We start from the raw sequence: 26574 nt of genomic DNA on the forward strand, positions 1-26574 counted from the left end.
TTGTGGACTAAAAGTAAAAATCTGTACACTGATGGATACAGCATGTGTGTGTGAAATGACCAGAAGTCTGACCATGCTTCATTAGAATTTGAAAGAAAGAAAGAAAGAAAGAAAGAATGAATGAATCAAAGAATGAATGAATCAAAGAATGAATGAATGAATGAATGAATGAATGAATGAAAGAATGATTGAATGAATGAATGAATGAATGAATGAATGAACATTCATCCTTTTTCCCATTCAGCACATTTGGTCAGTCATCACTGTAAGGATATTCAGGAAAGCATGTCTTGGGGTATTTATTTTTTATTCATGACTCTCAGGTAAAGAGAGAGAGAGAGAGAGAGAGAGAGAGAGAGAGAGAGAGAGAGAGAGAGAGAGAGAGAGCGACTCAGATTCAGCACTTTAGCCAATAGGGGGCGCTACAACATTAACATAACTGCAAAACATCAGCAGAGCAAACAGCAAACTGGTGGAACATTGTTCCTACACTATCAACCATCTGAACTTCGATTGCTTCCATTAAATTCACTAGAGTGTATGAAAATAGTTTGTTTTTTTGTTCAGTTCAGTACAGCATGTTTGGTCCAAACCTGAGAGGAATTTTATACACAGCAAATTTATTTTTAATAGAAAAAAAATATTATATATATGTATATATATATATATACAGTAGAAATGTACATGTTAACAAACACATTACTTCATTGGAAGGATTCGAGTCAGTAGTGCCAAGTAATGGATGTTTGTTGATGTTTGTTGTTTTTAAGTTTTACTAATATTACTTCGTACAGTTTAGTAGAATTCAGTGCATCAGAAAAAACAAAAAACAAAACTTTACCATCACATCGTCAGAGAAAAATATACCTTCTAAACTTCACTTTGAACTGAGGGAGACTGAAGTGAGGTGGTGTGGAAAGCTATATTTTAAGTAAACAGCATATAAAAAAATATTTGTCTAGAGATTCAAGTCATCATATACATAGTAGGAGTAAAATGTCAGACTGACTAGGAGAAGGAACTTTTGTGCATGACGTCGGTGTGATTTCCTACAATACATAACATAACGTGAGCTACATTATAACCACTCCAAACTGGTGACGGTCCAGTCCCTGTCACAGGGGTTAATAGGGCTGCAGCGTTGCCATGCTGAATCCGGAGGGTGGATGCCAGACCGGTACCGAGTATGGATACGGACGCAACGCGGCCTCGTATGGTCCGGGGAAGGGACCCTGCAGGGGATGTGTGGGATGTGTCTGGGATGGAGGAATGCCAGGATGAGGGAGGAGGACGGGTTGAAGGGGTAAAGCTTTCATCTGTTCCAGCGCCTCCGCTCCGGGCCGGTTGAAACCGGACAGCAGGTACGGCAAGGTGGGCAATCCGGTTTGGTGCACGAGGTACTGCTGCGTCGGCATGGGCTTGGGAACCACCATCTTGGATTTGTCATTTCGGTCTTGGTAACGTAGAGTAGATGGGATCTTCTCAGTGCTACTCGGCCTCTTGGAATTGGGGGCGTGGTTTTTGTAAAGCGGATGTAACGACACCGGCCTCCAGTGATCCCGGGAGCGAGGGATGACCTTGGTGAAGCTTGAGGGAGCTTGAGGCATCCAGCAGGTTGAGCCTAGAGACGCGGGGACAGGTATCCGGACAGCCGGGTGTCTCTGGGTTTTGTCTGTGTGTGTGGATGATAGGTTAAGGAAGTTGTGGTAGAGTGGGCGTGGCAGAGAGGACGCATCTTTGGGGCAGGGGTAATGGACGATGGGTAAAGGCTGGCAGACGCGCCCGATAGATTCGGGAGAAGCTCTGAAGCATGCCGGTTTCTGCTTCTCTGTTTCTGGAGCTGGCGTCTTCTGGGTGGGAACGGCCACGCAGTCCTCAGAGGACACGGAGAAAGGGGAAGGGCTCCGTGAGTGTGAGGGGGAGGACAGAGGCAAGGGCGAGCTGTCAGATGCGTGGCTTATGCGTCCAGAAGGCGTGGATGAATGTGACAGGTGAATCACTGAGGGTCTCTCAGGCTCTGTTCCATCCTCCAGGCCAGCAGGGGGAGCTACGCTCAAACTAGCCTGCGCCAGACGCTTCTTCTTCTCCAGAGGGGAGATGACAAGTGCGGGGACTAGCGGCTGAAGAAGAGGCTTCTCTCTGAGGCACATGTCTTGAGATGAGACCTGGTCATTATCCGAATGCTCAGAAGAAACCGGCCACACTACTCTCTGACACGGGTGACTGACTCTCAGGAGCTCCTGATAAACAACACACACACACATGCGTTTTAGAGAAAAGTTAGTCAAAGCAGCTTAAACATCCTACTGCTACTAAATCTACTCCAACAAACTATTTCGATAAATAGTTTTTTCATGTTTTTTTCTCCAAGAAAAAGCATTTCAAACAGGGTTCCACATTAAACAACTTTAGAAAGCTAAGAACCCTGACTCATCCAAAGAACCCTCGAGGAACCCCCTTTTTTTCTCCCCCAGATTACAAACAAACTCCGGCTTCGAGATCAGACGTGCAAAAGAATACAGAATAAAAAAAAATCCTCAGGTTTTCCTGAGAAACATCTCACGCCGCTGAGATAAAACACACAGGAAGTTCATCTGAAGTTAATCTACATTCTCATTATCTTGTCTGTCTTCCTGCGGTATTTCTCGGTGTATTTGAGTAAGCAATTCGAGCGCTAGCATCATAGCGCTAAGAGAGAGAGTCTAAAAGGTGTAGTTTCAGGAAAACAAAAAATCTGTTATTGTTACAGAATGGAAAACTTCTGGGTTTAGGGAAATATTTCGGTACCGAAACCACATTCGATGGTTTATCACGGGCCGAGCCTCTGAACACAAATGAAAACTGAATGGAATTTGGCTGTTTTTGAAAATTTTTACCTCAGGATCGTCTCCGTCTGCCCTCCGTCTTTTCTTGCTCTCGGTTTTGCCCTTGCCATCTTCACTTCGCTTGTACTGTTTACGAGGTTTCGATGGAGGAAGTGGCTTGTCTTCCTCCCCCCTCCGATGCCTCTCGTAAGGTAGAACTAACCTGAGAATAGGACAGACACAACCGTGACCACACTCGTAAATATGTCATCTACTCTCTACTCTCTCTTTCAGAATTCAATTCCTGCGTATAAAATCCCTACATCTGGGTTTCCTGGAGATTTGAGCTTTCTGAGATTTTATTTTCTTGCATGGTCCATCATCACGCACTTTAATATCATCTCAGTTCTACACGATCATTTCTACACAAACCTCCATCAGATAAAAGGAGTCACCTGATGGAACTCTTATTATTTCTTATTAAATCTTAGTTCAATTCCATTCTCTCATTTTGGAGCTAGGATTTGTCTCCATGACGGAACAGACGCTAGATTCTGAAACTAGCTTATAATATCCAGTGTCTAGAATCACGTCATTTCATTTCGTTCTACAATAACGCCTTGAATCTTGGATTTTTCTGATGACATTAGCAATGCAGCGCATGCAGCTGAACTGAACTGATGATCCGATTTAATTCTCCTATAGAGTTTTTAGAAAATTGAATTGGCACAAAGCTGCTTGTATATATTCAGATTTTTAAATGTTTCCCTAATGAGCAAGCCGTCAGCCTCATCTGGATAATGATGATGAAGATGATGTGAGATTGGCTGCCATCTATTGACCTGACTTCAAAATTAAAACCCTGACTGTCAGAGAAAGTGGAGATATCATATATGTACATACAGTATAATACACACACATATGTCTGGGATGAATAAAGTATCTATCTATCTATCCATCCATCCATCCATCCATCCATCCATCTATCGTGATATAAATCTGAAATAAATCCATTCCTAGTCTTCATGTTGGATTATTACTTGTATTATTTATATATATATAGTTAGTGTTTATTTGATGGATTTTACCTTTCATAATGTCTGCGAGTGCAGGTGGCGGCGCTGGTGCTGCCCGGACTGCCCCCTAACTCATCGTACACGTTCTTCCACAATCTCCGGGTCGTCACCTAGCAACACACACACACACAGATGTTACTGAGACGTTAGGTTGTTGATGTGTGGGAGGAGTTAAACACAGCGTGTCGTGATAATCAGTGATGAAGATGATGATGATGATAATGATGTGGAACACTGAGCTTGATTATTTTCCTATAACTGCACATCCCCTAGTGTTTCATTTCATTCCACAAGCCACGATTCCCACAGTTACATTCTGACCTTTTTATTCTTTTATTGTTACGTTGAAAGTTATCGCTCACGTCATAGCGGCTATCAGCGGCTGCTCCCAGTAAGCTCTGACACCAGAGACTCCTTCCTTAAACGACCGTGTTTCACCTTATCAAAGATTCCACACCTCTTTTTTTTTTTTTTTTTTTTTTACATACGAGACCTTGCAATTATGCTGTTGCCATAGAAACAACAAAGTACTAGTTACAGATATATCGTGCCCACAGACAGTCAAAATCTTCTGACCAATCAAAATGGGGAATGGAGCATCACTGTGGTGGTGGCAGATGAAACGTTTCAGATTTTACTGGAACTCTCGATTTATCCGCTCGACGCTGTCTCACGGTCACGCTGATAAACCTGCGGTGACTAATTGTGTGATTGTGTGTTTGTGCAACGTGGCCTGTTATGAGTAACACAATATCTGTACGATTATCTAATCTAACCTGGAGTCCTGTTAGTCATAACTGTACAATTTTAGCATTTTTAGCAAATCTTCTCACACATCTGTGTGTTTTGATCTGAGTGGACTTTCACTTAAAGCGTAGTATTTTAGAATATTTTAGATTTCTATTCTAAGAAAATAAAACAACGAGCAGTAGGTAGGTTCATACGTACGTCTCCTCAGACCTTTGGCCGACAAGCAAAGCTGGCTAACGTGGTGAGACCTGCTCTAACCACACACACACACACTTGAGCAAGTGGAAACTTTCTGAGTGAGCGGTATAAAAGAAAAAAAAAAGAAAGGTGGGCAGAGGGTCTTGCACAGAGCTTCAGGATGTCTAAGGAGGGAAGTTGGACCCCCCCACTCCCCCTCCCCGAGCTCTTGTTGTGGTTTTAACGGCCAACGCTTTGAAAATGAGCTCAGGACAAGTTCGAGTTTCCACTTCAGAGATGGAGCGAGAGTCTCAGTCAAGAATAAAGAGAATAAAGAAAAAAACAACAACAGAAAAACATCTATCTCGAAGAGCTGACCAGAGTGCTGTGAGGTGTTCAGTTCAACTACCAGAGCTGCTTATGAGCCTTCACAGTGCAGCAGATGGAGGCTGGTAGATGATGGAACCATGTGTGTGTGTGTGTGTGTGTGTGTGTGCGTGCAAACCTACCGACTCATAGCCTCCAAGTATCTCTACAGCCTTGTAGATTTTCCACAGGTTAACTGAAAAACACACGAAGAGAAAACATTAACTCTTTGGATTCATTAAAAAAAGTGCTTACCATTTTTTTCGTCAGTAAACAAAAATACAAATTAATCCAAAATGTTGCTAACCAGCCAAGATGTATGTTTAGTGTCATCAGTGTCTAGTTATCATTATCTGATGAAATTGATTATGATTTATTTACTTTCGCGTGTGATTATTTCAAATGATTCGTCTAATTTCATATGTGGATATTCACACACGATTCATTCATTTTCACAAGTGACACTTTCAAACGATTCCTCTAATTTTGTATGTGGATATGCGCACACGATTCGTCCATTTTTACAAGTGACTCTTTCAAACGATTCCACTAATTACACAAGTGGATATTCACACGACTCATTGATTTTCATAAGTGACTCTTGCACATGATTAATTTATTTCATACAGATGACACCTGCATACGATTCTTTAATAATCATAAGTGACTCTTTGAAACGATTTGTCTAATTTCATAAGTGGATATTCACCAAATTCATTCATTTTCATAAGTGACTCATGCATGTGATTCGCGTGAATCCTAAGTGACCCTTTCAAACGATTCCTCTAATTTCATATGTGTATATTCCTACACAATTCATTGAATTTCATAAGTGACTCTTTTAAACGATTCCTCTAAATTTCATAAGTGGATATTCACACAATTCATTTACTTTCTTAAGTGACTCTTGCACATGATTCTTTTATTTTTTTACAGGTGACGCCTGCATGTGATTCCTTAATATTCATAAATGACTCTTTCAAACGATTCCTCTAAATTTCCTAAATAGATATTCACACGATTCGTTAATTTTCATAAGTGACTCATGCACGTGATTCATTTACTTTTACAGGTGACGCCTGCATACGATGTCTTAATATTCATATGTGACTCTTTCAAACGATTCCTCTAATTTCTAAAGTGTATATTTACACGATTCATTTATTTTGTATGTGGATATTCACACACTATTCATCCATTTTCACAAGTGACTCTTTCAAACGATTCCTCTAATTTTGTATGTGGATATTCGCATACGATTTGTACATTTTCACAAGTGACTCTTTCAAACGATTCCTCTAATTTCCTAAGTGGATACCACACGATTCACTGATTTTCAGAAGTGACTCTTGCACGTGATTCATTTACTTTTACAGGTGATGTCTCCATACAATTCCTTAATAATCCTAAGTGACTCTTTCAAACGATTCCTTTAATTTCGGATGTGAATTTTTACACGATCTTTTCCCCAAGCCTGGGATTTAAAGCTGAGATAAGCGGCTTTACTCACTCTGTTTAAAGCCGAGATGAGGAATTCTCTCGATGGGTGTGCCTCTTTCCTTCATAAACCGGTACAGGTTCATGATAAACACCCTCTCCTCGTTCTCCGATTGGCCAGACTTGGTGTCCTCTGCGCTCCCATTGGTCAGTTCAGAACTCGCCATTTCCCGGTTGAACTAAAGAGGACAGAGAAAGGAAAAGTGCGTTAAACACTCCGATTCCAGTTTATCGAACGTATACGTCAGTTCCAGCATCGCCAGTGAACAATAATCCCCTAAAATTCCTGTGTAATATAAAAAAAGTGAGACATCTTTGTTTTCTATTTCCACTTACAGGAAGACACTTCTCTTTTTTTTTTTTCTTCTTTTTTTGATTGAGTCAATTTCACTTTCATATAAACAAAATTCACACATTAAGAAGAAAAAAAACCCGTTCTGATTCACTTTCTCATCATCTCTTCAAATTTCAGGTGAATGTGGGTTCATATCACCTCCTTCCGGGACGATTCATAGTAAAACTGAGAATGTGTGTGTTTTTTTTTTTCTTTTGCTTCTTCTTCTTTTTCTTCACCGCTGTGAACACGTAAGCTGTCATCCTGTTTGAAGCGAAACACATCAGGGGTTTCACACACTGAGGCTTCTGCTCCAGACTGCACTCTCACTCTCATCAGTAACACACACACACACCATGAGATACTGTAAGTCTTCAAATGTGTCTTAAATTAGAGAAATTCTTGTGTCTAAGGACAGGATGTGAAAACCTTTTGGTACCGACTTGCTTTGTTTTCAGCTTAATATAAAGGTGTGTGTGTGTGTTGATTACCGCAGGAGTGTAACGGGGTGATCATGTGACGCTTTCACCACATGCTTTGATTTCTCTCGAATCATCGCAATATTCAAATGTGACATTTATATTATTTCAGATTTGGACGCGGTGCATGCGATTCAGTTTTGTTGGATTTATTTATTTTCCACTTCATTTATAACACATGGTTCCTTTACATGATTCATTCATTTGTTTGTTTGTTTTGTTTTTTGGAATGATTCGTTTATTTTCCATGTGACTTCTGCAAAAGATTCCTTAATATACACAAGTGACTCTTTCAAACGATTAATTTATAACATGTGGTTCCTTTACATGATTCATTTATTTGTTTGTTTGTTTGTTTTTGGACATGATTCATTTATTTTCCATGTGACTTCTGCAAAAGATTCCTTAATATACACAAGTGACTCTTTCAAACGATTAATTTATAACATGTGGTTCCTTTACATGATTCATTTATTTTCCATGTGACTTCTGCAAAAGATTCCTTAATATACACAAGTGTCACTTTCGTATGATTCCTTTCATTCTGTCTGTGAAATTTTACACATGATTCCTTTATTCTTGTACATGATTCTTTTATACACACATGTGACTCTTGTACATGTTTTGCTTATTTTCACATGTGATGTTTTTTATTTTTTTTTTAGAAATGATTCTGACTCTTGCGCACGATTCCTTTACATTCACAAATGACTCTTTCAAACGATTCCTTTAATTTCTTATGTGAATCTTTTCATACACGATTCATTTATTTTCATTAAGTGACCCTTGCACATGATTCATTTCATTTTGTTGAGTGATTCTTGTGCGTGATTCCTTGATTTCCTCTTGAATTTCTTTTGTTTTACGTCATTCATTTATTGTCACATGCACTCTTTTTGTTTTACACATGATTCATTTACTTCTATAATACTTTTTTTTTTTAAACACATGATTCATGATTCGAGGTTCATTCTTTATCCTGGTTATCTCGGGTCACTGTGGTTTAAATGACTAAATTAATATTATGAATATGTTTAATAATAATAATAATAATAATAATAATAATAATCATCCTCTGCACACATCTACACTATGAACCGTTTTTAGCTTCCTGTGTAAATTCTGTCGTTTCCTTCCTACAGGGAAACAGCTGATAAGAACTCCAGGATTGTGCAGTACGTCCATCGTTTCTAGAACACAGCCGAGAGGAAGCACGTTAGTGAAACAAAGGAAATTGCTGGAATGATGCAAAGTCAATGCTGATGGTGCAAGCCTTCACATTTGAAGGACAGTAGAGGAACGACGGTGTGAACAATTGCATGATATCAGAAATTATCACTTGGTCAGGGTCACAGAGTTGTCAGAGCCTGTACATCCTGGATACACACACACACACACTCCTAGGAGGAATTTAACTTCAATAATCCACCCTTTCTGGCCTGTGTTTTAGAGGAAGGGAAGAACCCCGAAGTGACCACAGTGTGACACAGAAACCTGAGCTCAGGATCAGGCTTTACATTTCAACAGTGCGCTTTTTGTAGCTTTGAAATGCAGAAACAACTGAAAAATTGCTTGTTTTGTATGTAAACGATCGTGTGTTGTAGTTCAGCGGTTAAGGTGCTGGAATAGTGATGAGAAGGTTGTGAATTCAATTCTCAGCATCACCGAAAGCTTTCTTTCTGTAGAAAGAAAGATCTCTATTTGTCAGAAAGGAAGAAAGAGGAAAAAATATGACATAAATGCGGTGTGTCCTGAGAGATTTCATTTATTTGTAGTATTATTTAAGGTGTTAGATGATGATAGCGAGGCAGAAAAATTGAATAATGTGATTAGTAAACAGAGTGAGAGGCAGCAGTGATGATGATGTGAGTCGTGTGATACAAAAACGAAAGTAGCAGCCTGATTGGAAAACGTACAGCAGCAGTAAAATTGGTAGATCGTTCATGTGTGTGTGTGTGTGTGTGGGAAATTACGAAGAGACATGCGACAGTAGCATGTTGAATTATTCCACCGTCCAAACGAACACATTTTCACACCGTGTGAAAAAGATTCAATTTACAAACACTTCCTTTCACCATGGACAATGAGCTAATACCCGAGTGTGCAGGTGAGCTGAAAATCCATAAAAGGCTGTTTAAGTGAATATCATCAGAAAAAAAAAAAAAAACACGATGCCAGATTGTCTAGTGTCTAGTGTGGTGAAGCCAAAAGTGGAAGTGTGCTCAAGTGGCAAGCCCGAATAAATACACAGCGAAGACAATGACAATGAGGCTCAGTGAGATGCAGGCCACAAAGCAGGAAATGAAAAACACCAGGGCAGCACAAACACACACCAACTGTCACAGGATCAATCACACGCTCAACCGTTCTGCAGAGTCTTTTTATGAAGTGAGGAAAGAGTTGTGGTCGGTGTGGCAGCGTGAGATCGTTCACTCCAGAATTCAACTGATATTATTCAGACCGGGAGTTTGCGTGACATGACATATGAGCAAACACACAAAAAAAGTACAGGGTGGAAAAAGAGAGTACAAAAAAAAAAAAATCCTTTATACTTTACGTCTTCAAGTGACTCACAAAAGATGGGTCTTCACACTTTAGAGTGTGTGTGTGTGTGTGTGTGTGAGAGAGAGTGTGTTATAGGGCATGCAGAGGGTGGGTAGATCACTGCAAGTCTGATGGTGACATTTGATCAATAGATAGATATCTAGATTCCTTAATATACACAAGTGACTCTTTCAAATGATTCCTTTAATTTCATCTATGAATTTTTACATATGATTCCTTTATTCTTGCACATGATTCCTTAATATACACAAGTGACTCTTTCGAACGATTCCTTTCATTTCATCTATGAAGTTTTTACATATGATTCCTTTATTCTTGCACATGATTCTTTTATATACACATGTGACTCTTGCACATGTTTTGCTTATCTTAGAAATGATTCTGACTCTTGCGCACGATTCCTTTTACGCTTGCAAATGGCTCTTTCAAACAATTCATTTATAACATATGGTTCCTGTACATGATTTGCTTGTTTGTTTGTTTGTTTGTTTGTTTGTTTTTAAGACGTGATTCATTTATTTTATGAAAATAGGTGACTCCGGAAAAAGATTCCTTAATATACACGAGTGACTCTTTCGAACGATTCAGGTGACTCCTGGAAGAAAAGAAAAATGATTTCCTTAAGAAAAACATTTCTTAATATTACACGAGTGACTCTTTTGAACGACTCCTTTAATTCTGTCCGTGAATTTTTACATATGATTCCTTTATTCTTGCACATGATTCTTTTAGATAGATAGATAATAATCTAAATGTAACAGTATAAAATTACAATAAATAAAATAACTTGAATAAATGCACGGCTGCTGCTGCTACTGAAACTTGTCGGCATGGCCCTTAAAAATAAATTAGCTGGATGTGTGATTTCAGCTTTCTGAAGGTGTCGCAGAACAAATCACGACATTACAAGAAGACTCTAAGCTCATCTGGATTTATTTATTCATTTATTGTTTGGAGTTTCCTCCTGTTTTTGTCCATGTTGATTGTCTTTGTCATGTTCCACTTTGACTTTATTTGGACAGAATTTGTATTTCTAGACTAATAGAAAAGGATTATTTTCGCAAATCACACATGCGCTGAGCAGAAAAGCGTCTCAGGATGCGGAGTATGAGCCGAGAACCGGAACCTGGGGTTCTACTCCCATCAGCTGAGAACAGGAGTCTGACGGACACAGTCTCATCCAAGCTGGACAAATAGAACCGTTTTTCGTCTGATTGGACGAATCTTGATTTCTGCCTCAGATTTAACAGTTCAGTAGGCTGGTGTTGGTGGTGGAGGTGGAGGTGGTGTAACAGCATGGTGAATGTTTTCCTGATACACACACATTGGAACCGTTAAAAGCAAAACAAAACACCACGCAATTCGCGTCTGTGTGCGTGGCAACGTCCAGAACGATGATGCAGCATTTCAAAAGGTTGTCTGGACCTGGATTCATGACTCCAGATGTGACTCCATCAGACATCCAATGAATTCCTGTCATCGTGACTCAGAGTCTCGAAGGAAAGAACAAGCAAACCTGATACTAGTATGGGGTTCCTAATAAAGTGGCCATGACGTCATGCTTGAGCAGAATTTCAAGGCCTTGCCAGTTAGCAACGAAGATCAGATGTTTTTCAGATTTGTCCTTTAACGGGAATTTCACTCAGCATATCCGATATTTCGCAAAAAATGTAAAAAAAAAAAAAAATCCTGTCCTCCACCAATCAGCTTCAGTCAGATCCGGTGACTGTACAGTAAACCCTCGACTTTCCGTTTGACGTCTGCAGCGGTCGCTCGAGGGGGGGCCTGGCGTAAATAAAAGTTCACTCTCAGGGTTTCAGAGTGAATTGAAGTTCCTCAGAGAGATCAGCGCTTCCCAGAAGCAGGCCTCTGAAATGACTAACGTCGTCAGCGTTGAGGTGGCTGCTGCTGCGCCTGAGTAATAACGAAGATGTGGGTCCCTTCTTTCAGTAACCGAATGAGTCATGTGGAAGACGAAGATGAAACCTGCTCTGCCTTCTGTTAGAGGGGTAATATTGCAAATGTGGGCCACAAAGGGGTAACCCTAAATGAGTCAAAATTATCACACTGTTCCTCTACACAGCCTCTTTTTTGGTTTTAAGATTAGCTTTATTGTCAGCACGTAGCCTTCTGACCAGATTTGGCTCGTCTTCAGTGAAATTTCACCCGCAGCGTACAGAGGGCTGCCGTCTGCACAAACACTTCCTGTGAAATTGACAAAACGCAGTTTCGAAGAAAGAAGCTCTTTTTTTTCGTGGAATCGGTGAGGCTAATCGAATCTGGGAACTCGGAACTTAGCAATACGAAGAAAATCTGAATATACCCCCCCCCCACCCCATGGTTTTCCAGCTTATCTGTGAAATCGAGACTTTATTATAGCTCCAGACGTTCGAAGCAGAAGACAAGTTATTTCGTTGATATTTTCAGACCACAAAGCTGTTCAATGCGACATTCCGGTTTCAAACAGGAAGCAGTTTGTTGTCCGACTACCACTCCAACCCCCTCCCCCACCTCACTCCCACCCCCCTTTGACAAAACCGCGACTAAAAACAGCTTTGACGTGACAAACTTTGCCGTAAGCAGACTCCTCTTGAATTTCCACCTTATTTCAAATTGGGCAGAGAAAAAAAATAAACCTGTTGCGTGGGACGACGTCGATGTCGCTTCAGAACGAAAGTCAGTCCGCGAATGTGAAAAGGACGCTGACAGGAAGGACAGCTCTCGCCGCTGGAAATGTGCAGCTTCCGAAATCTGACGCAAAACTATTGCGCTATTACACACACACACACACACACACACAAAGATGTTACTTCACTCCCAAGTGAGTCACAGTCCAAACACAGATCACGCCAGAGTTCAAGGAACGGTTTCTGACGATAAAACGTAATTTCCACCGCCATCGTATGAAGATCTCTTCATTATCTGACACGCTAACCTAGCTCAAAATACACCCAGATATTTTCCCATCACTAAAGACCCAGGACTCATTCTGTACATAGATGCATGTGAGTCTGATATCTTAGCGCTTTTATAAAATAGCAGTAAGGTTATATCACCCTCCAGCTTCGTGGTACACTTAAAAATTGTGGAGGCGGGGCCTAGGGGGACGACTTGTTGAACAGTATTTGAGGTTTTTAAAGATGGCCGCCACATAACCACAGTTACAAGGTGAAAATCTTTTTGTGTGTTTCGAGACTCGAATTGTGTGGTAGAAACGTACGCAGGCTAAGACGTCAGACGTGGGAAAGCGAGCGTGATCGCCGAGATCCAATCCATTCCATTTTTGTTGAGATGTTCCTTCAGCTGCTTATGTAAATCGGGCCAAAGTGTGTCCCTGTGTGACAATGTTGTTATCGCACTTGAAGCGGCGCCGTTCCAGAGCGTTTCCGGAATCTCATTTTAACGACAAACAGCACACGCACTTTTTCCAGAAAAAGTGTCAAATAAAAACCCGAATCAGGTCATGAACGTGTGAAAAAAAAAAAAGATTTACTCTCTGGGCTTCAAAACAGCAAGAACTGGCATGTTGAAACTCACAGAGGTATAATCATACTAAGACACTGATGAGTGTTGACCTACTGGAACACACACACACACACACGTCAATGCAGTTTTAAAAAGACGTATGAGACGTGAAATGGGGAAAAATTGCCACTGACTCATAGCAGCACTTTGAGCATGTGCTCATCTGCTGAGTCTGAATTCCTCCGATTATGAAGCTTCCGAGTCATCCTGTTTTTTTCATGTATGTGTGTGTGTGTGTGTGTGAATATGTTGGAAATTGTAGCTCAGTGTGACCTAGAATCAGATCATCAGTACGTTCTGGCTTATTAACGAACTGAAGCTGATTCATTTTTTGCGTGTAAACTTGTGCAGAAATCACAGGGAACGTTCATGCACCGGATCGGGTTTCCATAGCAACAGCTTGTTGTTGTTGTTTTAATGCGGTTTATGTAACAGCTATGGAAGGAGTCTCCGGTGTCGGCGCTGTGTGACAGCCGTAACTCTGCGTCTTTTTAACTTTAAGGAAGAGGAAACGCTGAGAACGACTGTTTATGTGCAATATATGAACTCAAAACCTAGCTTAAAATGATGTCAGTTTTAGCTAATAGGCTGATTTAACGAGATAAAAGTTCACATGAAGGTGTTTTTTCTTACAGATCGGTGAGTCAGAACATCCTGAAGTGATGTGTTGAGTTTGACACATGAAGCATGAAAGATTCAGAAGTTATAACGGTTCAAATGTCATGGTATAGAAGTTAATGGGAATTTTGGCAGGATATCATAAACCGGAAATTCGTAATTCCGATCAGTTTGAAAACACAGACCACATTAAGTCTGAACAGGATGTCTCGAGTTTGATGAATAAAGCTTAAAAGATTCTGAAGTTATAACAGTTCAAATATTTTACTAGAAGCCATAAGGGATTTCGGCCAGCTTCCGTAACTGGAAACTCGTAATTCCGATCAGTCATAGCATATGAAATCTGAATAGGAAGGACTGTTTCGAGTTTGATGAATAACACGTAAAAGATTCTGCAGTTCTAACAGTTCAAATGTAGAAGCTGCTTGAATAAACTGGAAACTCGTAATTCCGATCAGTTTGATAAGTCGGAAGACATTAAGTCTGAACAGTATAGAGGACTGTCTCGAGTTTGATGAATGTAGCACAAAAAAAAGTTATAACAATTCGAATGTTTTAATGGAAGCCAACGGAAAGCTTCCGTAACAGGAAAACCGTAATTCCGTAAATCAGTCTAAACAGTCAGAACAGGACGAAGAAGCTCTTGTAAGCGAATGTCAGATCACAATCGAGTCCAGATTACTGAGAAAAATTACGTGTTGCCATTATGAGACAATCGTTGGCTTTGATGTGGTGCGAGTAACTCCGCCCCATTACACGCCCCCTCGATGATTAATTTCCTACATCAGCACAACATGGCGGTGTTTCTGCAGTACTCGCTCGAGAACTTTTCCTTCACTAGTTCCACCAGGCGTGAATAAAAACTACAAATATCATATAGACATAAGAGCTTATGTAATGAGGACGATGATAGATTAACCATATTCAGTGATGAGGAGGATGATGAAGGTGAAAATGGAAAAATGGACGATTTCCAGCCAAACACATCTTAAACACGTCTCCATCATGGCACGGTCATGGTCCTACCTGATTGTGTGAGTTCTTCTCCTCTGTCTTCTCCTCCTCACACACATCGATGTGTTCCTCTTCGCCACTCGCTTCTCCACCACGAGGCTCCGCCACTGAAAACAGAGCCATGTGTGTTAAAAAATAAGGGCGTTGAAGGACAGAAATACACACTGCTGCTGTTGTTTTTAGGCGTGCGATCTTGTTTGTGATTGTGTTCCACTTTACACATGCATGTAACACACACACACACAAACACTTCTTCAGTAAAACCACAAGCAGCAAACACACAAATCTACAGTGCGCTTTGAAAAGCGTTGCGGTGATTCCAGCGCTGTACAAACAAACGCCGCTTGTGCAAAGTGAAGCTGTTCCGTTCTGTTAACCCTTTTCACTATATATATATATATATGTATATATATATATATATATATATATATATATATATATATATATATATATATATATGTATATATATATATATATATATATATATATATATATATATATATATATATATATATATATATACGTGTATTACAGAGCTTATTACACGTTTATGCATAGTTTATAACAACTCATACACCAACCCACCACATAATCCCTGGCAAATATGTAAATAAATTAATAAAAAAACACATTAACACTCAAAATATAAAAAAAACATCTGTGTTTAAGTTTATTAATCAGACTAAATTGAATTGTTTATTAACTTTTTGGAGGGTAAACATCTGTTAAGGCTCGAGATATCTCTTATATAAGACTCATACATGTGTGTGTGTGCCTTACACGGTTAATCAATAATAAATAAAAGTTTAATCATAATAAAATAATAGTAATAAGTAATTAATTTAAAAAAATCAAATAAAAATTGTAAAAAAAAAAAATTATTTATTAAGTAAAAAAATTGTTGATTTTAAGATAAATAAATGTTTACTAATAATAATAATATAATAAATAATAATAAATATATATAAAATAAAAAATATATCGTTTTTTTTATTTTAAAACAATTATCAATTTTAAGATGAATAAATGTTTAATAATCATAATATAATAATAATATATAATAAATAAATTAAAATTATGATTTTTTTTAAAGCTCATTTCTTGAAGTTTAAACGATTAAAAACTTTTCCAGACCTGAGAACCTTCATCAGATTAGATCAGATTAAAATTTTTAGGATTTTTCTTTTTTTTTACTTTATTTATTGCGAAATCATAAGCTGCATAAGCCAGATAAAACACCTTCAGTTTTTCTGAAGTGATTCAGTTATTTATAGATGCAATTACAAACTGATGTAAAGATATAAAAATATTTGACGTGAGCAGCGCGATGAATCACAACATCCTGAGCGTTTCTGATGAAACCGGCGAGGCGCCTCGAACAGACCTCGATGGGAATTTTGCCAATTCGAGACGCAATAACAGAAACAGTCGTTCTGATTAGCCAGATTAGTAAGTAGTTTAGTGCTTACATCAAGTCAGAACATCATGCCTTGTTATAACTGAAGTCTAAATACTCCCGTAACGGGAAAACCGCCATTCGGTTAGGAAAAGTCCGAGCACGCTAAATCCGAACATCCTGGAAGGCTAGGTTTGGATTTGTGAATGTAGCTGGAAAGGTCTAGAAAGGTCTTTCCCATTTGTTGGACAGGTTTTTGGTTATGTGTGTAATCTTTTTAAGCTTTAAACACTGTCGAGTGCAAAAGTTTACACACCCCTTGGATACTAATGGGGGGGGGGGGGCATGTCGCTTATATTTACATGATTTAGCAGGCAAATGCCCCAAAAAAATGAAACATGGGTCTATTTTGAACTGTAAGAAAAAGAAAAGTGGAATATATTTATATATTTAAATATATATAGTGAAAGGAACTAAAAAAGAACTCTCAGTTTCTAGACGTGATCTGAGTAGGAAAAAGTCTACAACTTTTTCAAAGATTTTTATCATCTTAACATAATTGCGATTCGATTTCTTTGTAATAACCTAAAGATAAAGAAGGAACATCTGTGACAGCTGTTTCCTGAGTAAACGTCCGTACCGTCTCGGAAGACGCAGAGTCGTGTTGACTCCTACTTCAACTCTTACTTCTTCAACACCAAATACTTGCGAGAAAGAAAAAAAAGAAGCTGAAATAACAAGTGAAAGAAAAAAAAACAGAGAGAGAGAGAGAGAGAGAGAGAGAACTGTTCTAATATGAAACCGCATGCTTACAAACCTTGCTTCCTGTCTGTGTGTATAAACCACAGCTTCATGATGCCTCAATCTAATATAAAATATTACGGCACATATGCGCCCTGGGGATTTCCATAACACACTCTCTTGTGCACGTCATGTACATACCGTTTGCTTATCTGAACGTTTATCGGCATTAATATCTGCGGAGAGGAACAAAAAATACGCGGCTAATAAGCCGATAAGAGCCGCGAGGCGAAAAAGAGATAAGGTGAATGAGCTGCTGGAGAGAGAAGTGAGGAGATGCAAAAATAAATAAAAAAAATTTTTAATTTTTTTTTTAAATTCGAGCATGACTGAATTCATATCTGGGATTAGTCCGCGGGCGAGGATAAAAATTTTCGAATTTTTCCATGATATAATGAATAATAGATATCAACAGGACGTTCACAAATGAAATGAGAAATGTTTTAAAAAGACTTGTGAGAGGATTAAAGGAAGGAGTCTCCAGTGTAAGAGGTTCTGGCATAATAGAGCTGGACAGAGGACAGAGAACAACTTTAAACTTTACAGTTTCTCGGTAAAATTAACTTATTTTTAGAGAGAGAGAGAGAGAGAGAGAGAGAGAATATAGAGGCTGGTGAAGGAACTACTGTTTATAGCTGCTATAAAGTGAGTGAGAACAGGAACTAAGTTGTTTCGTTGGAGTTTCAGAGCTATAAATGGGTATAAAAGCACGATGTGTTGTTCTTGAAGTCAATCGCCATTGTATAAGGGGAATAAAACACTTCATAATGTGCGGTTCGAGCCGAATAAACGACTCTAAAGCCACGGTAACATCGGCTCGCACCACCTACACAGATACACTATACAGACACTATAGACCAAATTTCTGTCACATGAATTTGCACTTGCCTTGCACTTGTCAAAACGTCAGCACTGTTGGAATAAAGTGTGTGTATGCAATGTGTGTGTGTGTGTGCGCTTCTTTATTTGCAGAAAGCTTTTGTGTCTCATTATAGACTGGCTGTGGCCTGCGCCCTACCCAACTTCCCCTTCCTCACTTCACCGCTCCTTTCCACACATATCAGAGGTCTCTGCGCTTTCGAGATCACACACTTCCTGTGCTGTGGCAGTCTCTTAATTATTTGACTTCTGCATTTCATTTGCATTGCCTCAGATGCATGGGGCAAACAAGGGCAAACGGGGGGGGCTTGTACACACCCAGCATCTGTACACTGATTTTTCTCGCTTGTGTCCGTTTTGACGGAAACGTCTGTACTCCGAATCATTGCGAAATGACACTGAATCATTGCCATGCGACGTCGCAGTCACTGTAATTAAAATGAAACGAGAGTGAAGGTCAAACCCCACAGACCACCCGAGAGTCACTGTTGGTCATGCAGCAGAATTATTAAATCTATATCAAATCTGTCAGAACAAACTGCAAACTGCAAAGATTCGTTCAAATGACTCGTGTGTCATTTGCAAATCATCCTACGAATCTTCACACATTCGGTTCGTACCCTCGATCCACTTTTCTAACTTTGTTCTAGCTTTGATTGCTGATTTTGGAGTCCCATCCGAGTATCTTTCTCTGTCCGGAGTCGTTCGTTTCGTGTGTGTCGGCAGTGAGTCGCGAATCGGGTTCCAGAATCACACGACGATCCGATCAGCAAATCACGTTGCAGCAGCTCGCGCAGTGCATGTGATCATGCATGTAACCTCAGTGACTTTTGCATGGCCGTTGGTGCAGTATTATAGAAACTGCTGATCTGGGATTTTCACACACAACAGTGACTAGAGTTTACACAGAATGCGGCAACATCCAGTAAGTGACTCAGGCTTCCCGGTGAGCAGAAAAAAGACCAGGTGATGTGTTTTTTATTGCCTGTCTTCCCCTAACTGAAGGTCAAGAGGGATGCTTTTCACCACACCACGGCTGTAAAGAGTGACTAGTTGAGCTACCTAGCCTCTTCGCTCACCTTGAACAAGTCAGACGGTTCTCCTTTAACCTTCTCAGTTTCTTACACCCATTAGCATATCGTTTCCACCTGATGAGCACTGGATGTATTTTTATTTTTTCTCTCGAGCTCGTTCTGACTGAGACTGATATTTGTAAAAGCCCCAAGAGATCAGAAGTTCCTGAAATACACAAAAACCAAACCATCTGGCACCAGCAACCATGCCACCGTCACTGAGATAACATCTCTTTTTAATGTGAACACAGACTGAAGCTCCTGTCTTGTATCTGTGTGATATTAGATATTATTCCATCGCCACATTATTGGATCTGTTTGGGTCGTGACGATATCCAACTGCTGCTGATAAACAAGGTCTGATAAAATTGGTCTGAAATTGTTGGCTTTATTTCCCTTTCTTCTAAATAAACATATCAGTTAACACCTGGCCTATAAAAGCCTTTCTCTCCTGATAATCGCTTCATACATGAATTTATCAGATGCTGGATTTTACGCTTGCAGAAGTACTGTACTGTGTTTCTGTTTCCCTTAACCACTTCCTGACTTCAGCCTACAGACACAAATATCTGGGTTCATGCGCTATGTGACACAACCTCTGGCTCTTTATCTCGCTCTATAACTCACATTATATCGTCGATTCGGGTTCTACGCAGCACGAGGGCACTTCCTAACTGGCCGTTATTGTTATTGTTATTATTACTATATGTCGCAGTAACATGAGGTACATGTCAGATAAAGACAGATAAAGCTAGAGCTAGGAGTTCTGATCTGTGATGTTAATATGAACCTGCAGCCCGTGTAAATAGAAAATACTATGTTACGATTGTTTACTGATAGTAATAACACGATATGCACAGGAAAATGTGTTATAAATGATTCATGTATAATGTTTCAAAGTTTTTTTGAGTCTTAATCTGCCATTTTATTTAACGTTACAACATTTGGACTGCCTCAAGCTTTCAAGCTACCAAACTTCAACCTTCCAGACTTTTCCAACTAATTAGAATTACGTTTTTTCCGAAACAAATTGGACACAGAAAATTTCCTCAACACAGGCCTTCAGCCCCCCCCTCCCCCCACCACCCCCCGAGTATATATCGGATAATCAAACATCAGACTTAGATTGCCGGAATGATCTGTTCAGAGGCTGACTCGGAATGTTCATGATTCTAACTGTCTCTGCCTCTGTTAACGTCGCTGTAATAGAGACTCTCAATTCATCTGTCTATCTATTATTATCTGACACACTCTCTCTATCTATCTCTCTTTCCATCCACCATTAGCACACAGTCACACATACACACACACACTCTCTCTCTTTCTCTCTCTCTCTCTCTCTCTCTCTCCATACTTCTTTCTATGAATCTACCTGAATCACTCTCTCCCTCCTTCCATCTTTCTACTCCTAACACTGATATTTAACACAATGTTTGTTATCTTTCTCTCTATCTGTCTATTAGTAAGTGACTCTCAGTCTGTCTTTCACCTTCAAACTATCCTCAAACTTATCAAACCGTCTCAAACTGCCAACATCAAAGTCTGTCCTGATAAAAATGTACCCATCCTTTAACCCTGCACTTCATTTCATTTCTATTGGTATGTATTTTATTCCATCACGTCGTGCAGTTTGTTTTTATCCCCTATCACACCTTTATACTCATATCTTTTCTTATCTCTGCTTTAATTTGTCCTGTGTACTCTTTTATACTATATTACACCCTTTAAAATAATAATAAAATATTTTATTACTTTATCTATCAAATAAATTGTTAACAATTATCCACTTATGATAAAAGTTACAGCAAGAAAAAAAAACCCAGATCAGACATACCCATTGTGAACGCGTGTCTCTCCTCAAGCTTCAGATCCGTCTGTGTGTGTGTGTGTGTATACGTGAATGTCTGCCTTCAGTGTGTATTCTCGTTGGTGCTCTCTCACCACAAGGCATAAGGCTTTCGAAATCTCGAGGTCTGAACCAGATTGGTTGTTCCAGTTGTCAAAAAAAAAAAAAAAACATAAAACACACTTTCACTTCCTTTCTTTCACAAGCAAAGGATAATGGGATTTGGAGTTTTTATGACTTTTTTTTATTTGAACAGAGATGATTATTAATGGTCTACTACTGTTCATATTCAGGATAATAATAATAATAATAATAATAGTAATAATAATAATTAAAATAAATAAAATAATAATAATAATAATAATAATATCGATTTAGACATGGTTTTCATCAAATATTTAAACTCTAAAATCATAATCATAATTTTTAAAATGATATATTCTTTTAATTAACCAGCAAACTCTTAAAGAAGCATTTTTTAATATTAAATTATTGTTAATATTTTCTTCTAAACACCTCGATATTCCGTCTTAAAAGAGTTTATTGAGTAACTAAAGGCCTTTTAAAATATTTTTATTTTTAATTTGTACTTTAGTACTGGATTTTTGAGTATTTTTCTGTATGCTGTATGGTTGCTTTCAACATCATTAAAATTTATTTTTAAAATAAAAACAGAAATATATTTTTGTTAAAAGTTCCTGGATGTTTTTTTGGGGGGCAGAAATGTTTCTTTGATTCAGCTTTAAATTTTCCTTATGAAGTATAATTTAAAATAATTATTTTTACTCGGATAAATTTATGGTTGCTTCGTACGACTTTAACAGCTTTTTTGTCGGCCTACAAATAAATAAATAAATAAATAAATCGGTGATTTTATTATATGTTAATTAATTTCCATGAATACAAACGCAATCGTACATTGATGCAACAATACAATAAAATAAAATAAATTAAAATAAATAAAAAATAAATAAATGATTTTTTAAAAACAATAAATAAATAAATAAATAAATAAATAAATAAATAAAAATGATAAATAAATAAATAAATTTACAAAATAATAAATAAATAAATTTGACAAAATAACAAATAAATACATGTTTAAAATAATAAATAAATAAATAAATAAATAAGTTTTTTTCAAAAATGACCTAAATCTGAAACATATTAGATTAGGTTCTCATGAGACATTTGGAAATTTATAAGATTTTCAGTCTGTAGATTAGTCACATCTCACTGTGTGTGTGTGTGTGTATGTGTGTGTGTGTGTGTGTGTGTGTTGACCACAGAGCGGTCTACAGTAACAAAATGGACACTTTACTGAACTATATTATAAATATAAACATTTTCACTTTTACTAACTACTCCGTCATTCACATTTCCGATCAGATGGGTTCTCCTTTGCTCTACAAAAAGAAAGAAACAGACATGTTTGTAAAGAATGAGGTATCAGTCAGTCGTGCTCTGTTCATTTCCGAAATCAATTTCGGAACCGTTATTTCCCGCCTCAGAGAGTCGACTCTGACTCATTTCGCAAACGACACATTTCCCCCTCGGTGAACTCTCTTGTGGTGAAAGCACTGTTAAAGATGACGGTAACTTGTTTTCAGTTGAAATTTCTGAAAGAACGTAATGTTACTTACATATTTTTTAGAGAAGAAAACTAAGGTGTCACAAAAAATTACTGAATCAAATGCGATAAGTCGTTGCAAGCCGTTAGCACCTTGCTCACTGAAGCGAGCTAGCTAGCGTTTCCACGGTAACAGCTACCTCTGTCTCGCGCTGATCTTATTAAATATATATATATATATATATATATATATATATATATATATATATATATATATATATATATATATATATATATTTAACAAAAAGTTAAGGATATTTGGCTTTTGGGTGAAATTTATGGAAAATGTAAAAAGTTCACACTACAGTGATATTATATCATGAAAGTAGGGCATTAAAGTAGAAGCTGCAATGGTGATTTCCTCATCTCAAACAATTTATTGAAACAAAAGCCAACAACAGTGGTGGGTATACCACAAGAAAAAATCTCAATGTCTCAATAATCTGTCATGTGCCCTTGACCATCAATTACAGCTTGACAACAACGTCTCATGCTGTTCACGAGTCGACTTATTGTCTGCTGAGGCATGGCATTCCACTCTTCTTGAAGGGCGGCCCTCAGGTCAGTAGGGCAGTTCTGTATTGAGTAGACACACCTGCCCAGACTGTAACACCACCACAACAGTGGCTGATGCATAGCACTCTCCTTGACGTCTCCAAACTCGTTGGCGGCCATCATTTCTGCTCAACGTGAATCGACTTTCATCAGAGAACAGCACTGAGGCCCACCGGTCCTCGTCCAGTATAAATGCTCCCTGGCCCATGCAAGATGCCTGGTGGTGTGGTCAGGTTGGACCACGCTGATGTAAACGGTTTCGAATGGTCTGACGTGACACTTGGGTGCCTCTCACCTCCCTTAAATGTGCCTGGAGTTGAGTGGAATTCATCATCCGGTTCCGCAGGGCACTGTTCACAATGAAGCGGTCATCATCGTGGGATGTGGCCAAAGGGACGTCAAAAGGGATGTCAAAATGTGAACAGCATGATGAAGAGGACTGTTTAAATACCAATTCTAATTGAACCAGAAAATTTATTGGTCGATTCATGGATCAAACCCCAGTTGTGAATTTTGCCGTTAAGCACCTTGTTAGAGAACAGCAAGTTCTGCAAAAAGTACTGAAACACTGAACAGTTGGACATGTGCATTCAAAAGTGTAGAGAAGGTCAAAATAAGTTCACCTGGAAAGGTTATAGTGCATTTTAGGTGCATCCTGAAAGTTCCTGAAAGCCCAATATCCTTAACTTTTTGTGAGTAGTGTATACACACTACCAGTGAAAAGTTTGGACACACCTTCTAATTCCATGGTGTTTCCTGATGTTTATTTCTTTCTACATTGTAAAACAATGCTGAAGGCGGCCGAAATCCACAATAATGTCCTTTGAACAGTTGATATTGAGATATGTCTGCTACTGATGCTCTGTAAAGCCTTCATAACGCCTCTAATCTGAGGTGCTGTTAATTGGTGATTTCTGAGGCTGGTCACTCTAAATGAACTTCTCCTCTGCAGCAGAGGTCAGTTTTGGACTTGTTTTACTGGGATGGTCTTCATGTGAGCCAGTTTCATCATGGTGCTTGATGGGTTTTGTAAATGCACTTGACAATACTGTTCTTGCAAGAACTATTCCAGAACACCTGACCTTCGTGTCTTAAAATAACAACTGACTGTTTTTTGTTGTCATTACATATGGATTACTTAAGTCCATGTGTGTTATTTCATAGTTTTGAAATCTCCAGGATTGTTCTAGAATATAGAAAATAAATCCCTAAACAAAAAACACTGAATTAAAAGGTGTGTCCAAATATATATATATATATACTTTTTTTTTTTTTTTACTAGATTATATATATTTACCTCAGCTAGTTAACACCATTAACTCTAATAAACACCATATTATTAATAACATTTCGGTTTAAGGGAATTTTTTCTCACTTTCCTCCAAACTAATAATAATAATAATAATAATAATAATAATAATAATAATATAAAAACCTTTTTCTTTTTTTGTTTAAAAATGACTATTTTTTCTCTATATTTATGACTTCTATTTTTTTTTTTTAATTTATGTCCCAATGCTAATGACAGGTGTTCTACGTTAACGACTAAAAATACAAATAAAAAAAAAAACTAAATAAAAAACTAAATATTATAAATAACTCCGTCCTACTATGCTTTTTAAAAATTACTATGCTTTTTTTTAAAAAAAGAATTAAATATATCCAAAATATATCGTTATTCTATGAATGAATTAATTATCAAATTCATTAATTCATCTGTCTAATAAATTACTTACTGAATTAAAACAAAATTGATGACTAAATAATTCTCTTTTCTTTTTTAATATAATTGTTTTTAGAAAACTAGTCGATTCCCACATATCGGGTTAACCGTAAGACACCGAGCGATATCATGTGTTCGTGTGTTATTGTGTCAGAAATTAGATTTTATCTTTGTTTTTTGTACTTTTTTTTGTTTCCTTGGAAATGATGGAGAACAGGGGGGGATTGCCCCGATCCAGAGACGAGTACACGGGTCGAGAGAGACAGAGAGAGAGAGAGAGAGAGAGAGAGAGAGACAGAGACAGAGACAGGTGAAAGTTCTCTTCAGAATTTCCCCTGAGCACAGATCACCTCAACAACAACAACACTCTGAAAGTAAGGTTGATGTTAGCGAGTCGTGAAATGATTGTCAAGTTCCAACCCTGAGGTAACAATGGCCTTTATTGCACATTATTTAACATCTACACTTACAATATTTACTTCTTTTCCCTCTGTGGCACGTCTTAAACATCGACGTTTTATAATAAACCTCTGATTATATGGCTCTGTTTTGCACGTTTTGTTAAAGGAAAAGAAAAAAAAACAAAAACGGAAAGCCCCATCCTGATTTATAAAGAAAAATATTAGCAGCTGCCTTTGTTTTGAACCTGAGGAGACATTATGATGAGGTTCTGCGCTTGCTGGGTTTTGGCTGCTGAAAAGTTTCGGATCTGTCTTATAGAGGGGCCTCTCTCTCTCTGTCTCTCTCTCTGTCTCTCTCTCTGTCTCTCTGTTTCTCTCTCTCTCTCTCTCTCTTTCTCTCCACCTGCCCGGATAGTCCCTGACATTTAACTTTTTAAAAGTTTAACCTTTAAATGTCAGAACGGATAAACAGAGACCTCAGCCCAGAGGACAGGCACACCAAGACGAGTTTCTCTGGTAAGAAAAAAATATTCGACAAAACATCCGCCTTTCTTCATTATTGGGAACCAGAGAAGCGATTAACTTCTGCTGTATGCCTCCTTTAATACACACACACACACACACACATAGTAGGGGATCGGGTGTGAACAATTAACACACAGATAAACATGGAGGGTTTTTTTTAGTGTCACAATATCCGTTTAGAGCTAACGTTTATTTTGTTCAACAGTCATATCTAGGCTCTAGCCTACAGTTTCCACCTCAGCCAGGCATTAAAGAAATGTTTTCTTCGACATTATCATATCGTGGTGGTTTTCCAGATATGTGGCTTTTCAATTCAATTCCCCCCCCCACACTAAAGTATTTCCACAAATGAGGTGAAAGGGAGAACTGATAGAATAGCTGGGGAATCTTCACTGTGAGTAATCGCTCACTGTGATCAAGAGCAATTAGCCAATCGTAGTGCAGCGTTACGGAAATACTTCTTTTTTTAATGTTTCCGTTGAAAAATCTTTGATTTTTATTTCTTAGCAAATTAGATACTCAAAGGATGACTTTCTTACT

At 38.3% G+C, this 26574-nt stretch overlaps 1 protein-coding gene across 1 annotated transcript; it reads right to left on the reverse strand.

Annotated features, from left to right (window-relative positions):
* Positions 1 to 600: 600 nt before the first annotated feature.
* Positions 601 to 21319, reverse strand: arid5a (AT-rich interactive domain 5A). Its single transcript, XM_058390622.1, has 7 exons — positions 21189 to 21319; positions 15218 to 15312; positions 6684 to 6849; positions 5317 to 5369; positions 3893 to 3990; positions 2877 to 3027; positions 601 to 2240 (listed from the first exon to the last, which is right to left on the reverse strand). Exons 1-7 carry the CDS (start codon positions 21190 to 21192, stop codon positions 1125 to 1127), a joined length of 1683 nt encoding a protein of 560 aa, XP_058246605.1. The 5' UTR covers positions 21193 to 21319; the 3' UTR covers positions 601 to 1124.
* Between the last annotated feature and the right edge of the window lie 5255 nt (positions 21320 to 26574).

This window comes from Hemibagrus wyckioides, linkage group LG05, assembly GCF_019097595.1.
Source record: "Hemibagrus wyckioides isolate EC202008001 linkage group LG05, SWU_Hwy_1.0, whole genome shotgun sequence".
Classification (NCBI taxonomy): Eukaryota; Metazoa; Chordata; class Actinopteri; order Siluriformes; family Bagridae; genus Hemibagrus; species Hemibagrus wyckioides.